The 16255-nt window shown below is 37.6% G+C and overlaps 2 protein-coding genes across 2 annotated transcripts; one reads left to right on the plus strand and one right to left on the minus strand.

The window, feature by feature from the left end:
* Positions 1-209: 209 nt before the first annotated feature.
* On the plus strand, positions 210-2430 carry LOC146139583 (heat shock protein 68-like). The gene has a single exon (XM_083391730.1). It carries the CDS (start codon positions 293-295, stop codon positions 2186-2188), a length of 1896 nt encoding a protein of 631 aa, XP_083247856.1. The 5' UTR covers positions 210-292; the 3' UTR covers positions 2189-2430.
* A 7801-nt stretch (positions 2431-10231) lies between these two features.
* On the minus strand, positions 10232-16232 carry LOC146139584 (kidney mitochondrial carrier protein 1-like). The gene is made up of 9 exons (XM_083392491.1): positions 16073-16232; positions 15664-15767; positions 15318-15400; positions 14846-14934; positions 13774-13857; positions 13008-13129; positions 12521-12581; positions 11510-11575; positions 10232-10324 (listed from the first exon to the last, which is right to left on the minus strand). The coding sequence occupies exons 1-9, from the start codon at positions 16184-16186 to the stop codon at positions 10232-10234; spliced, it is 816 nt and encodes a 271-aa protein (XP_083248617.1). The 5' UTR covers positions 16187-16232.
* Between the last annotated feature and the right edge of the window lie 23 nt (positions 16233-16255).

Below are 16255 nucleotides of genomic sequence, written 5' to 3' on the forward strand. Positions count from 1 at the left end.
CAGGTTGGTGTTTCAAGGTATCTCACAGCATTACGCCAAAATCGATTAGTTTTGAATCGTTGTGCAGTTTGGTGACTTCCGAAGTAACGCGAAACCTCGCGAATGCGCTCGATCAGGCGTGACGTCACCTTCGCGAATATTCTGGTGAATTCCCTCGGTGTATAAAATATCGCGCTACAGAACGAACAGCACACAACTCAAAGAGTTTAACCACGAACAGAAACGAAGTTCGAAGAATAGCTAGACGCAATTTATACTATTTGAAAGAGTTATTACTGAAGAAAGAAAGAAAATGTCAACTGCAGTCGGAATTGATCTCGGAACGACCTATTCTTGTGTCGGTGTGTTTCGACACGGAAAGGTCGAAATCATAGCTAACGACCAAGGCAATCGGACCACGCCAAGTTATGTGGCGTTCAACGATACTGAAAGGCTGATTGGAGACGGCGCTAAAGACCAGGTGGCAAGAAATCCTAACAACACAATTTTCGACGCTAAACGCTTGATTGGAAGACGGTTAGACGAAGAAACAGTTCAGAGCGACAAGAAGCATTGGCCCTTTTCGGTGATCAACAATGCGGGAAAGCCTAACCTGGAGGTCGAGTACCAAGGAGAAAGAAAGAGATTTTCACCGGAGGAAATCAGCGCCATGGTCCTCTCTAAGATGAAGCAAATTTCCGAAGCTTACCTCGGCGAACCTGTGAAAGACGCAGTGATCACAGTTCCAGCTTACTTCAACGATTCCCAGCGTCAGGCAACCAAAGACGCAGGCACCATCGCTGGAATCAACGTTCTTCGAGTCATCAACGAACCAACGGCGGCAGCCTTGGCTTACGGACTCGACAAAAAGATGAACGGCGAGCAGAAGATCTTGGTTTTTGATCTCGGCGGCGGCACTTTTGACGTTTCAGTCTTGCTCATCGACGAAGGCTCAATTTTCGAAGTTCTGTCAACAGCGGGAGACACTCATTTGGGCGGAGAAGACTTCGACAACCGAATGGTGGACCATTTCGTAAAAGAGTTTAAGCGCAAGCACAACAAGGATATTTCGAAAAGCAATCGCGCGATCAGAAGACTGCGAACCGCCTGCGAAAGAGCTAAGAGGGTTTTGTCGACCTCGACCGAAGCAGCAATTGAGTTAGAGTCGTTGTTTGAGGGAATCGACTTCTACAGCAAAATCTCGAGAGCCAGATTCGAGGAGCTGTGCGCTGATCTCTTCAGATCCTGCCTCGAACCGGTGGAGAAAGCGCTCCGTGATGCCAAGCTCAACAAGTCCAATATAGACGAGATCGTTTTGGTTGGAGGATCGACAAGAATCCCACGCGTACAAAAAATCCTCAGCGATTTCTTCAACGGCAAAGGCTTGAACAAGTCGATTAATCCGGACGAAGCGGTTGCGTACGGTGCAGCTGTCCAGGCCGCCGTCCTTACAGGAAGCTCTGACGTCAAAGACGTGCTCTTGGTAGATGTTGCCCCCCTCTCGCTCGGGATCGAGACCTCGGGAAGCGTTATGACAAAGCTGGTGGAGAGAAACACTCGCATCCCTTGCAAGACTTCAGAGACGTTTACGACCTACGCCGACAACCAGCCAGCCGTCACAATCCAGGTCTACGAAGGCGAGCGGGCGCTTACGAAGGACAACAACATACTCGGAACCTTCAACCTGACCGGCATACCACCGGCGCCGAGGGGCGTCCCCAAGATCAAGGTGTCGTTCGATATCGACGCCAACGGTATCCTGCAAGTGTCGGCGCAGGACGAGAGCACTGGCAAGTCGAACCAGATCACAATCAACAAGGGTCGCCTTTCCAAGGCCGACATCGAGCGAATGCTGGCCGAAGCCGAGAAATACAAGGATGACGACGCAAAGCAGCTGGAAAGGTTCAAGGCGCGAAACGATCTGGAGAGCTACTTATACGGCGTCAAGAACGCGGTCGAGGATCCCAACACCGGAAGCAAGATATCGGAGGAAGACAAAACGAAAGTCTTAGCGGCGTGCGCTGAAGAGCAGAAGTGGCTGGACGGCAACTCGTTGGCTGACAAGGAAGAGTTTGCGTACCACCTCAAAGAGCTGCAGAAGAGGTGCCAGCCTGTGATGAGCAACCTCCATTCTGCTGGTGGTGCCGCATCTGGCCCTAAGCAAGCACAAGGATCAGACAACGGTCCAGTAATCGATGAGGTGGATTAGTGCACCTTGTTGGAAAGCCGCGCAAGTTTGTTTTTATTTAGTTTATCAGTGTTTTTCGTATATCAGTAAGTTTTTGTGTCGTTTTACGTTGCTGGACGATGTAATTTTTTTGATCATGATGTAAACATCCTTGAACAGTTTTAACTCGTGTATTGTGCAAAATGCATGCAGTACAATACGTTGTTTTCATAATTTATTTTTTGTAAGCTTTGTAAATAAATTATTGTACTTTCTTTTTATAATGGGTGTCAAACGCTTTTTTCTTCGCAATACAATACTTTTGTCAAAAGGTTTCTTTGATATTTTATTACCACATTAAAATATAGGACAGGTTGCATTAAATGCCCAGCAACTGGCAGATGATATAAAGAGTTTTATTTTAATATATTTTTTGTAAAAGTGGTGCGTTTTTAAAATTTTACGCATAACAGGTTGGTTGCTAGTTGTTTTCATAGTAGTTGCGATGCAAAAAAATGCTTGAAATAAAGTTATTCAATGATTCAAAAATGGTTTGTTTCGAAACAGTTATTTTTTGCTAAGACTTTGACTGACTATGACAGTGGTTCTTGAAGTTTTTTAACGCAGAAATCCTAAAAATGCTTTAGCTTCTTGTGGACCAGGGTCGGCGTGGAATTTTAGAAATGACATCATAAATTGACGTCGTAAAACAAGTAGAGCTAGGAAACCTGCTGTTTTCAGTTCAACAAATGTGAAACTGAAATTAATTCTGAAAACATTAAAGAAAACGGATCCGAGGGCGCTTTTAATTAAAACTCTTTTTTGTCTCCTATTTCTTATTTATTTAGGCCTTAATGGGATCCTTAAAATTGGGCCAAGTACCCCCGAGGGGTCCACGGACCCCAGTTTAAGAACACCTGGACTATGGGGAAGGGCAATGATCTGTACTGAAACTTTTACTTGGTATTTATCGGATTTTTTTTTGAATCAATTTTGTCCAAACCTGACTAAGTATTTAGTATACTAAATTTTGAAAAATGTTAAAGTTAGGGTAGGATTTTAAATACAGGTGTGCAAAGAAACACGATTGCACACCTGCGCATCTTAAAATTTGGCGGGGCACAACTGAGATCTTGTGATAAATTGTCATGAAATGCAGATTAGCTTTTACTGGGACTTGAGTCATTTCCCTAAGACTTGTTTACAACCCTACCAAAACTTAACATCTTAAATACCTTTCGAAATATGCTTACCTCGTTCCATGTCGCCAAAGTCTCTCTCATCATATAAAATCCACCGATACACGATTAAAAAAAAGTTGGAAACTTTACGTGCGTTTACTACGGTATTAAATTACGAAGTGAGAAAAAAAACTTGCACAGTTCCATTGTTTTAATTTGTTTATTTTGTAACAATGGTCGTGTTGGTAATAGTTAAATTTGCAACAAATTACAAAATGTACAATTTCTACAACCATGCACATTATTGCACATCCTTACATTTGATTTGCTGATCCAGCCTAATTAAACCTTTTGTTGTTGGTAAGTGTTTAACTGATTATACCAAATTTATAAAAAACTACCAATAGCTGGTATCGGCAAGTTGACAGTCAAGGAGTCCCTAATTTTGAAAAGCTGCATAAGTTTACCTACTTTTTTCAGTTCAGACATGGTGTCCCATACGTAATATGTTATTCCGATACCGATACAGACAATAAGTTTCCCGATCTTAAACGATACAAAATGTCCCATACGTGAGGTTTTTATCCGCGATATTTTAGACACAAAGTTTCGCGTTCTAAAACAGGGAGTCAAACCGGAACCGGACCGGAACTTTATGAACTGGTTTTGGGTCAATTTTATCCGAACCGTAATCGAACCTGAACCGGTTTTTATAAGATTTTAAGGAGCCGAACCGGAACTGAACCGAATAATTTAAAAGAACATAAACCTTAACCGAACCCGAACCTGTAAACAAAAGCGGTTCACTCCAGCATGATGTCACAACCTCTTTTTACAGATTTAAGTTACGACATGTTCGAAATTTTATGACAAAATTTCTAAATATTGATTAAAACAACGTTGATATTTTTATTTTTTAGATATTTCAATAATGAGTTGCTGTTTTTTGAATACGTCCCGTAACTTAGATTAAATGACTTACAATTCAAAGTCTCTACATGTATTAACCCACATTTTATAGATTTAACGCAATTTATATTGTATCCTAACCGGAACTTTTTGAACCGGTTTTGAATTAACGATGGTCGAACCGGAGCTGAACCGGATTTGAAAAAAATCCTTGAACCTGAACCGGAAAAGTCAAACGGCCAACTCCCTGATCTAAAACGATAACAAATGACGTCATAACTATCCCTAAACATGCAAAATACGTGCATTTGAAAGGTTCAAAGGTATTTTTGCCAGGCTACTAGGTCAAAAATTGCTTCAGCTTTAAGAAATGTTTGGCATATTTTTTCATTATGAATTTAGGCTACCTATCAAGATTGAAATGTTGGATTGCAAACCAAAGCACTGAGATTCCAATGGTAATTGGGGATCGAATCGGCCCCTCTACGAGAATATTATCGGACGAGTGCCGCTTCTACTACTTGGCACGAGGTATCGGCTTCCATCCGATATTATCGGATATCCCTATGATGATTTAAACATACCGATATCTTGTTTTGAATTGTGTCTACAATTCTAAACTGTTAATAGCTTATTTTAAGATAAAAATATCTTTGTTTTGTTTGATTTAAATTATTTTATTTTATTGTATAGGGCCGCAACTTCATCAGACGGGAACCTGGGACGATATCCACCATGTTTAACGATATTTGGCAATAAACTGATCTCAGTATAGCCAATGATTGTTTAGTAATCAAAATAAAACATTTTGAAATTTACAAAAAACGGTTCCAAGTTCGGCAATAATTTTGCCCGAAACCGCTACATTAAAATACGGTTCAGGCCGACTCCCTGGTACAGCGGTTCTCAACCCGTGGGCCATAAGAACATTTGAGGTGGGCCACAGGCCAATTTAAAAAAGCTATATTTAGTTTCATTTGTGTCATTATGTTGAATTTTACAAGATATAATGCCTTGGGAAGGAATTAAAAAGGAATGTAAATTTATTGTTCAGCCGCAGATAACTCACTAATGCACGGTTAAATAAATAATCTGTTTTGAAATAAGTTCTGCTGTATTTTGTTCTAAACCTATTTTACAGATGTTTCTTTCATAAAAATTTATTTGGCCACAAAATTTTTTTGCAACGTAAATGGGCCACAAAAGAAAAAAGGTTGAGAACCACTGCCCTGGTATAAACAGATAAGTTCCATATGCGCAAAAGAGTTTGAAACGGGCTCTCAAGGATGTTGAGACAAGTCATATATTGAACGAAAAAAAAAATGTTTATACGTGTAGGCCTATAGGCTATTCTAAATAAAATCCTGACAAGTTTAGGATAAGAAAAGCTGTAAAAATTGATATATACGCATGACGAGTTTGAGCTTTAAACTACAGGCTTGTTTTGGTGCTGATCCCCGTAAACGGTTATTTCGGATGCGGTTAGCATTTTATCCAACATTTTTTTACTGAAAAATAATTTTTTCACAAACTATAAAAACTCAAAACCAATGAAAGCCTTGTACACAATACTTGAATGATGATAATATATCTGGTTCAATTTTCAACATAGACACAACTATGTCGTATTTTATAGCTAGGGTCCTTCATTAATTGTGTTATTATTGGATTGGAGCCGATACATTTGCAAGGATTATTTCTTTATGGCTTATGTACGAAAAGCAATGTTCATTGTGGAGAGACTTAACATTACATCTAAAGTTACTTGTGTTTCACGTTTCTAGATTTTTTATCTAATACTTCGTTTGATAGTGGTCTCAACAAACTAGTCAATTCACGGTAATTTAAAAAACGTAAACTTAACAATGTGCAGACTGTATTTTGAAGTAAAAATGAAGCAAGACACAACAATTTAAAACTTATACGTATGTCAAGGGTAAACACAATAAACAGCTGCAAACTGGGAGCAAGGCAGGAAATGAAACTTTAAAGAGAATAAGGGTGCAACTAAGAATAGATAAAATGCAAAATGTCTAATTCATACCAATAAAAAAGGCGATGCAAAGCGTGAAAACAAAGCGTTAACCACATTCTCGACTGATACTGTTACGGCCTAAATTATAGGAAATTTTAGGTTGGTGAATAAACGATTGTGGGGGAATTTCTCTGACTTAGCCTAGCCACAATTGCAGCCTGAGCTGCGGTGCAAACGATTTGAGATTGTTGGTGAAGAATTGTACCGCAATGTATCTGCTACAAACACAATCACAAAAATAAGCTTATAATAGGCACACGCAATGCATTTGTGTCGGTATTTACCCAACGACTGGGCTTGTGTTTTCGTGTACCCAAGGCATAGACCGAACTTCCAGGGCGTTTTTTTCCAAACAGAACAAAATGCTTAATCACCAACAAGGCGTAACAGCTCTCGGAAAACATTTTTGTGCTTCTGCATATTATCAATGGAACAATGCGATTTCGCCAGAATAAATTTTTTTTAAACCTAAAATTGGATCACTCTGCGTGTTTTGAATGTAAATTGAGAACAAAACCAAAAAGGCCTATATGAAATTATCAACTAAATTACAAAAACAATTTTTTTTTTACTACGGTACGTTCGAACACATACCTTAAGGCGCAAATAAAATACATTTGGAAAAAATATAGGGTTTTTTCAAAGACTTTTATTGTGTAAATCAATTCAAAAAAATTTAAAGATTTAAATAAATTGTGACAACCCTGGTTTTAAGGCAGTTAAACGACAAAATACTGCAATATAACGAAAAGTTGAGCGTACATACGAGAATGGTTGTGCAGCACATTGAAATTAAAATCGACAGGAAATGATTGAACAAAATTGTGCGGCAGCGTGATTAAAAAACAACGCTTTGTGGAATTTTTTAAAACTGGAAAACAAACAAATTTCAAAAGCCTTGAGCATGTCGCAGTGAAATTTTCTAAAGCTTAGTTAAATAATAATAAAAAATAACCCAATAGGTCAATGATATGATAACCCTTCGTTGAGGCGATTTACTCAGCACTAAATATCTACGCCAGTGGTTCTTAAACTGGGGGCGCACCCCCTTGGGGGGCGTGTAAGGTTCACAAGGGGTGCGCGAAAAATTGGCAACTATGCATGAATTAAGACTAAACAGTAAGGCGAAGTGATATTTCTCTGCTACTGATCCTTGAATTAAACATTTGATATCCAAAAAACAGTTACATCTTTCGCAATAATGCAACTTACCAGGAAATATATGTTTTTTAAGTTTGAAACAAAGTGGGGCGCGAGTCTTGTTAAAATTGTAAAAGGGGGGCTTGTCTCTAAAAGTTTAAGAACCACTGAATTATGCGGATCGCGAATAAATACAAATCTACGAAGGTGTTGTCATTTTGAAGTAAGGATCCTGCAATTTAAAGATATAGGTAAAACCACAGAAGCAGAATATTGTTGACAGCGCTGGCAGTTTCGGCTTGAGGCAGCTTTACAGCTTTGCAGCTTTTCCGTCATAAATGTTCCAGGGTGAGAAAAAACTGCGATTTCATACGATGGCAAGTTAAGAAAGCAAAAACTTTATTTTGTTATAAATTACAGATAAATAAAGTCGAAGGAGGCGCATGATTAAAAAACAGCATGGCTACATTTTTTTAGTTGATTTGTTACTCGCTATCGTGTTGTAAGTTAGCCACAAGACTATTTTGGGTTGGCATTTGGTCAGGGGCGGGCAACTTCGAAACTAAAATACTTGGCGGGCCGGATTCCTGATCGATATATTAATTGTACTGCCATGGCCTACATGTTTTATCGCATAATGGCGGATAATGCTCTACTCTTTAAACACGGCAACACTTTCATTGCCCTGTAAACAACTGATATTTTATTGCTGACTTGAAAAAGTACTTCGGCATCCAATCTTTGTTAAACTTTACGTTTCTCGGCAAAATCCAAGGAATAATATTGATGTTAACTCTAAATCCAAATTTGGAACACACAATAAGATCTAAAAATCAGCAATACCTAAACCCCCCCCCGGGCCGTATGTTGCCCGCCCTGCATTTGAGGAAGGTGCAGTGAAATTCTCATTCTTTAGATACAATTTGTTAGTTTGCTAAGTTGTTAAATAAATTGTATTTTTTATTAGTCGTATATTGCTTTTTACAGTTTCAACCTTGAAAAAACCTATAATACAAACAAAAAAAAAAATCTCAAATTATTTTTTAGAAGAAAATTTGCTGAACAAAATGGAGTTTAAGCTAGGACTATATCACTGAATGGTAGAAATTAAGGCAAGAAATCGCGTTAACGCAAAAACATGTTGATACTTACTCGTGTGCGCAGCTGCTTTATTGGTGTGTTGCATTGTGTGCTTACAATATTTACTTTGCCATGTAGTTTAGTACTACGTGTTTGTTAAGCAGGTGCAGCAAAAAACAAACATAACCTAAAGGCGACCCCGTGCTGCACAACAACATGTGTGACGAGGCGCAATCCAATGAAATTTACACTAAATTCGCTTTGAATGGTAAAGTGAGAATAAACGACGGCCTAAACTGAAACGAACTTGCTTTTTGGCAATGACAAATGAAGCTTTTAGGCAAATGGCAAATGACCCCCCGGGAAAAATTTACACCAGGTCAAGGAAGGCTGATCTAAATAGTTAAAAGACGAACGAGTAAAACGTTGTAAAAACTAATTTTCATCATAAATAGATGATATCGGCACTTCTTTCCGATGAAATCCGGCAACCCTTATAGGAAAATCATATAAAAAAAAAACGGAAGAGTAAAGGACAGGCCATCATGCCTTTGTTCTGTCCGGCGCAGGTATTTGACCGAAAGTTAACAAACGATCGAAACAAAGGGAATAGTGGCGCCACAGCCCAGCGACATCTGACCTACTTTCGCGGGCTCCGTCGATAGATCGCGCCTTTTCTGATTGGTTAATGATTGGCGGTGATCCGAGGGCGTGTTGTGGGCAGTGGCTTGGCCTTTTGTGTGATTTAATGCCGAGTAACCAGCGACTTTTAAGGCTTAACTTTTATGTGAGATTACGCATTTCTACCGGACGAGTGAAACTGGGGGAGGCTAGGTTAACGTAAAGGATAAGAAAGAAAGTTCACACCGCTTGGTTTTAAACGAATTTTCCTATAATATAAAAGCCTATTTCCAACCAAATCGAAAGTAAACCGCCAAACAAAAATCAAAATAATGTTGATAAGGGCAAAAGTGGCGATGCGCAAAATAACAAAAACAGTTGTTTTGTTTTATATTAGCAAAACGGGAATTAAACAAGAAGATAATTTTGGGGGATTATTCTGTTCTTTTAAAACGTAAAATTATCATATTCCCGGCCCTGGTTTGTTTAAAACCATATTTTTGTGTTTCATGTGTTAATAATGCCTGCGGTTTTGTAGATTCGTGGGGGTCACGTTTACGATCTGTGTGGGGGTTTATTTATTTCGGATGAGGATCATGGTCATCAAATATTGACAGTGTGTCAAGACGGATACGTGACAGGATTTTTGCCTTGTGATATTGCCCCTGATAATGTTTGCGGGCTAAAATTTAAGACAACTCATTGATTTCTAAGGGGATATGTGATATACCAAGCAATATATGGCATTGCTCTAAAAGTCTAAACTAAAGGTTCTATCAGATTGCGTCGAATCAGAATATTTTGTGTAAAATTTTTAAAAGGATAAAAAATAAGTTACAAAGGGCACAGTCAATAATGAGTTATTTTACAATGCTTTTTTAAAAAATTGTTCTTGTTGTAAAATTTGAAACATGCGAGCTATTTGAATTGTAGCAGTTCGTAATTAGCAGTCAGCGTTTCTGCGTTAGAGGTATAAGAGCATGTGTGTGGTAGTTAGAGGGTAAGTATATAAACTTCAATCGCGTAAACCCTCTGAGCAAGTTTACGAGTTCCCCTATAATAGGTTGTTTTACGACCAATACAGGCTTTTAAGGCAGTAAACACCAATCGTAACTACGGTTAAAAGGATACGACGATGTGCCATGGAACTGTGCGGCAGAGAACGGTGAGACAGCCCTTCCAAAACGCCCGGACTCCTTCCGATCTGTAGGTCTGCAATGTAACATACAAGTTTAGGTGTGATGACGCTTTCAGGTTTGCCACACTTTTTTATGTAACAAATTTGTACAAAGATACTTAAGACATTTCAAAGAAAGTTATAGGTTTTTAAAAATCCAAAAATTATTTACTCGGCGTGTTATGTTTCGAAATACAAAAAATTAAATACCTATACAAAACAAATAGTTTCACTTTTTTTAACACACAAAAAGGAACTTTTTAAACAACAAAACGCAACACCAAAAGGTTTTTGCGAACACTTAGGCTGCACATAAAATAATTTTAAAGGTAAAAAAAAGCTTTATTTTAATGTCAATTCAAAGACAAACAAAAATATTTAAAGCATAAAAGTGACTTTGTGTCAATCCTGTGTTTGGTTGCGATCTATGGTTCACATTTTGTTCGTGGTATTGCTTAAAATGATTTTTAAGTATGTACACAAAAAATCAGAGTTTGTTATATTTTCGTCAACTAAGTTTTATTTTCAAAGCGTAATACTGAAGAAACTTAACTGCCAACAAGAGTCTTAAGTCCACGACGTTGATATTTTTTTACTTCAAAATCTTCAGTATTTAGGTTAATCGTTTCGCAGTCACAGGAAACAAACACTTGGGTTACGTTTTTGATAAGATAGATTCTGTCTCACGCGGGGCAAGCCGTTTTAGTTTCCTGCACACTTTACAAGTCAATCACTTGTCATATTTATAACAATTAAGCCTCATACAGCGGGACACAAACCTATATTAAAAAGATTAAACAGCATTTGGATGAATTGCCAACAACAACGAGGTATGTCCATTAAGCTGACTAATATACAATTTCCGTCATTTGAAGCACTGCCAACACCATATGTAGTGCATTAAGTGGGCAGCTTGCAAATGTTTGTTCAACATAAAACGATGGGAAATATACTGGTTGAATATATAACGGCAAACCGACATGTTTCCCAAACATCCGAGTCCAATATTTAACAATGGGATATTGATTTGTGTGGCGAATGCGACTTTGCGTAGTGTTCGTGCTGTAAACGACGAAGCCTATAACCTCAATGCATTTTTAAGGTGGCGTGTGTGTGTAAGTAAATACGAATTTCTTGCGATAAAAAAAACTAGAAATCGATACGGCGTTATTTGGTCGTGTTTCCGGAGGAAGAAAATATGTCAACAGCAAAGCACTCACGTCACGAAAGCAGTGAAGGATGTTCTTGTAATGAACGCTGCGCTCCGACTGGTTCATCATTCGCGACTGAAAGAAAACAAACAAAATATGTTATTTACTTGACAAAGGGAAGAGATATATGTTGGCGTTTTCATAACGCAATACACGGTAATGATCTTAATACTGTTTATAAAAACAGATAGAAATGAAAATCATTTCTTAAAATTTTACAGAAATATATTTTCTTTAGATCATCTGATACGAAAACAAGAATCTTTTTTTTACATTTTATTGTCTGCGGGAGATTCCTTACCTTCTAAAGTGTTTCAGTTTAATGCACGGTAATATCGTTTTTGAAGTGCCAATACTGTTGAATTTACGACTAAAAGCAAAAGCAGTGGTATTTCTGTGGTTAAACAGCACTCCGGTGAACTCTCTGCGAAAATAGGCCTAAATATTTCATGCACGACGTTTTGTCTCAAGCAAAGCAAAACGACGAACGTTGTTGATTCTAGCGTTTATTGCACGAGCACAATGGGTAACTGCTGAACTAGCTTTGCTCGCATTCTTGCCAAAAGAAAACTTAACATAATGGAATATATACACCACAAGTGCAATAACACCTAATACAGCTGTATGAATTGCAAAATGATCATTCATTCGTTACAACAAATCGGTTGCATTTACACAGTGTGCTCAGTTATACAGGAAACATTTTAAACCGGTCAACTTAGAGCGTAAACATTTTGAGGGTCATTTATGAAAGGAATCTGTGAACCCAAAATCTGTAAATTCTCTAAATAATGAATTCTTTTTTTAAAACAACTAAAATTTGTACAATCCTTGTACATAAATAATTTAACAATCAAATCTTACAAAATGTACTTATTGTTATTGTACTGTAAAACGTATTACAAATAATTTTTTGGGAAAGGTTTGTTTCTGGCTAATATAACAATTTACAAATCAATGCATAGGACGCTCAAAATTCCGGCACGGAAATCAGGTTGAAAACAATTGTTCCAAACCTACCTTTATAACTTCGAAGGGATTGACCACCACCGTACCGACAAAGGAGGCGCAGGCTGATGAACTGAAAACAGATTTTGAGTGGTTAAAGTTGATCAAGTGCTCGCGGTAACCTAATTTGTGTCGAACTCTTTATATGCCACACGCTTCGGTTTCGGTAATTAATATGTCCAGCCTTGGTTACCTTTTGACACTACTATAAAAACAGCATGGAGTTCTCTACTAAACGATGATTAATTCTATGTTTTTAAGGATATAACTTCCGAGTTTAGTTTAGCAAACCCTTATAATAGAAAAAATAGAATATTGTTGAACTTGCACTATTTTTTTATCGCCTGTGTTTTGGGCAATTTCATCGTTGAAAGGGCCCTTTTTTAACAACAAAACAGAATAACAATCGCACAGGGGATTGGCACTAAACAGCAGCAACGTTGCAAGTTCCAACAAAGCGGGTATCATTTTAAACGACGCAATATGAAAACAATCTCACATTGTGTACGACACAAAGCCTTCCTCGGCGCCGCACAGGATCGTCAGGCGCTTGACCTCGTCGTACACAGAGAAGGTAGTTCCCACCAGAATGCCAGTCCGTAGCACGTTCGGGACTAGACCCTGATAAAAGAAATAGCAATGGACATTTAAAGAGCTTGGAAGGCGTAGCGGATCTGTGTGGGTTCATTTCCCCGATAGAAGTAATCAAATTAAAGAAATCCCTTGAACGCTGCGATTAGAATTTAATCCTTTCGCAAACGTTAGTCGGATTACGCGGATATGGAGGGGGCCTCGTTCTCGAAGTTATGTTTTATACAAAAACGGGATAACCTATTAATAATAATTTTTGAATTTGATTAATAATAATTTTACAATTTGATGCTGTCGATAAAGGAAAGTGTCGCGTTTGATGCGGAATTATTTTTTCGAAAACCCGAATGATGTTGACGATAAGAAAATAATGAAAACAGAGTTTACGCCATTTTCAAGTAACGCTTTTAACGAAACGTGCGAGCCACAAATAAAAAAATGTTGGAACTACTTATGATTTAATTTATTTATGCAGCGTTTTTTTAATGTTTAATTCAAATAAAAATAAAAAAGCAACTAATAGGTAAAAAGTAAACAATTTCCCAAATTTATTTTTTATAATATTAAAATATTTGAACATTTTACGTAAAAGTAGACAAAGAGTCACACGAAAACAACAATTTCAGGGCTTTACTGCATTGCTTTTAACTTAGCATATAGCTTGTATTACTTACCCTCTTTAGGCCCTTCCAACGTTCGCAGTAAACCAGCTGACGAACGCAGGCGGAAAGTCTGGTGCCTTGCGTTTGCATTCGCACCTACGCAAATAAACAGCGCTTGTCACGTTTTGTACTGACAGGGGATTAAACCGCGTCGTGCCTGGCATTTTAACCACGCCCTAAACTGCTTTTGAAGTCTGATTTGTCAGATGATTCGAAATGCATTTCTAAAGACTATAATAAACCTGCTTTAGCAAAAATAATTTTGCCGACTTTATTGTTGTATTTTGTGCTGGTGTGTCTTAATTTTTCAGTATCGCAATTACGCCTTTAAATAGGACAGATACAAAAAAGGACAGATACAAATACTGACTATATTCCAATAAATACAAAGACAACGTTTTTCCCCTTTATGTTAACATTTTAGGTCGCTTTTCTGATTACAATACATTTCCTGTTAGATAAGATCGAACAGTCTCACTTGCCGTGGACGAAAAGCCTACTTAACTAAAGATCAAATTAACATTGAAGTATAACGTTGTATCGCGTTTGACCCATACGGTATATTACATTGCGTTAATAAAATGAGTGATAAATCTATAAATAGATTTAAAATTTACATTTCATAGCCCCTGATTCTATGAGATAGGAAGTGTATCGTTTGAATTTTAATTATAATAATTCAAGACAGCAATGCGCGTCGTCAAACCATAGATTAATGCCCTATTGCCATGATTTGAATAAATGTAATTAAGCCTTTTTCGATTAGTCGCAACTTAACTCCTTATATAGAACAACAAAAGTTGTATAGAATAACAAATTTGTAAAATACCAAAAACAAAATTTATTTCATATTATAGACATACGTCGTATATCGGCAAATTGAACGTATGAATAAAACGCCAGGACAGTTTTGTTGGCAAGAATATACTGTTAAAACAGATCGTTTGGCAGGTATTTAACGTAGGTTTGTTCTGCGTCATCCCAAGTCAGAAATATATCGGATTACTGATTAATTAGAATATTCTCCAACACATTTTTCACCAAAAAATGCGATGATTACCTGCAAAATAGAGCAACAAATTACCTTAATAATATCTACAGGATTGCACACCATTGCGCTTGCCGAACCAGCGGTCAAGGCGAACACGAAATTGGCTCCAAAACTAGGATCGCCTGCAAAAAACAAATTGTTTTCTGTCCACATTGGGAGACCTTTTCTGCTTCTCTTATCCATGCCTTGTCTTAACAAGGTTCAGTGAAAAAGCGCTAACAAGTTAAATGGGTTTCAGACTAGACTAAAGGTTATTTGGGTCCCGGGTGCTCTCCCTATGCTCTAGCTGTAGTAAATGTGTTTTTTTGGGCCATCACATGTGTCATTGTTGTTCTTACCACAGACAGACCCTTGTGAACTGCTGGGAGCTTTAAAGAGCCAAAACAATTGACCAAATGCTGCCTTTAGTAAAATGACTTTATTTTTTCTGTCATTGGCATTTAATTATTCAAAAACGAGTCAGGCTTTAAAGCCCAGCAATTTTCTGTACATAATCAGAACTAACCTTTGTGGCGTTTTTGCATTGTTTCATACAGGAATCGCTTAAGACCACCATAGGTGATTTGCCTAAATATAGCCGGCTTGAGCCTAAAATGTTAAAAGGAAGAGTTTTACTGAAATTTAGCACAAATTCTTTTTAGTTAATAAACTCGTACTATAAAAAATAATTTCTATAAACAAAATGTGAGACACAACATGTTTGCAAGCATTAAGTTAAGCCATTTATTTAGATTGAATTCTAGGACTTATATTGACATAATACACTCAAGTATGTTTAAAACTAGTAAATCAGTTTAATATTGCGAATAGATAAACTTTTTTGCAAAAATGAAATAACATTTATGACTTACCCTCTATACAATGCAAGACCACCTTCCTGGCGAAATATTTTAACAACTGCATGTGCAGGGCCCCTGTAGCGCAATTTTGTATATTTGCTCTCCAATGCCTGTCCCTAAAAAGCCAAGACGTATAAATATATATATCTACTATCAGGAAAAAACAACTTAGATTCATTATACATAGCTATGAAATACACTCATAGCTCTGTTGAAGCAAAAAATGGTATTGGTTTTATCATTTTATGTCACACTTTTACCTGGGGGCAGTAGACAAATAAATATGTACATAAAAAACATTGTAAGTGGTTAATTTTTCAGTCAGCACTCTGCAACATTTGTTGATCACAATTTTAACCTGGTTTTATAAAGGTAGCAATCCTGATTTTACATGCAGAACTGCTTCTCCAATAGGGCTTACCTGAATTTGTAACCTTGTTTTTGCCAAATCAAGAGGAAAGGTAACAGACTCAGCTGCCATAGATGCAAGAGCTCCATTGATGAATGCTTGCCACTCGAAGTAATCGTCTAGCATCTTTGTTGCATTGACAAACAGCAAACCACTTGGCCAACATGACAGAATTGCCTGTACTCCTGAATTTAA

This window comes from Ascidiella aspersa, chromosome 6 (assembly GCF_963924565.1).
Source record: "Ascidiella aspersa chromosome 6, kaAscAspe10.2, whole genome shotgun sequence".
NCBI lineage: Eukaryota > Metazoa > Chordata > Ascidiacea > Phlebobranchia > Ascidiidae > Ascidiella > Ascidiella aspersa.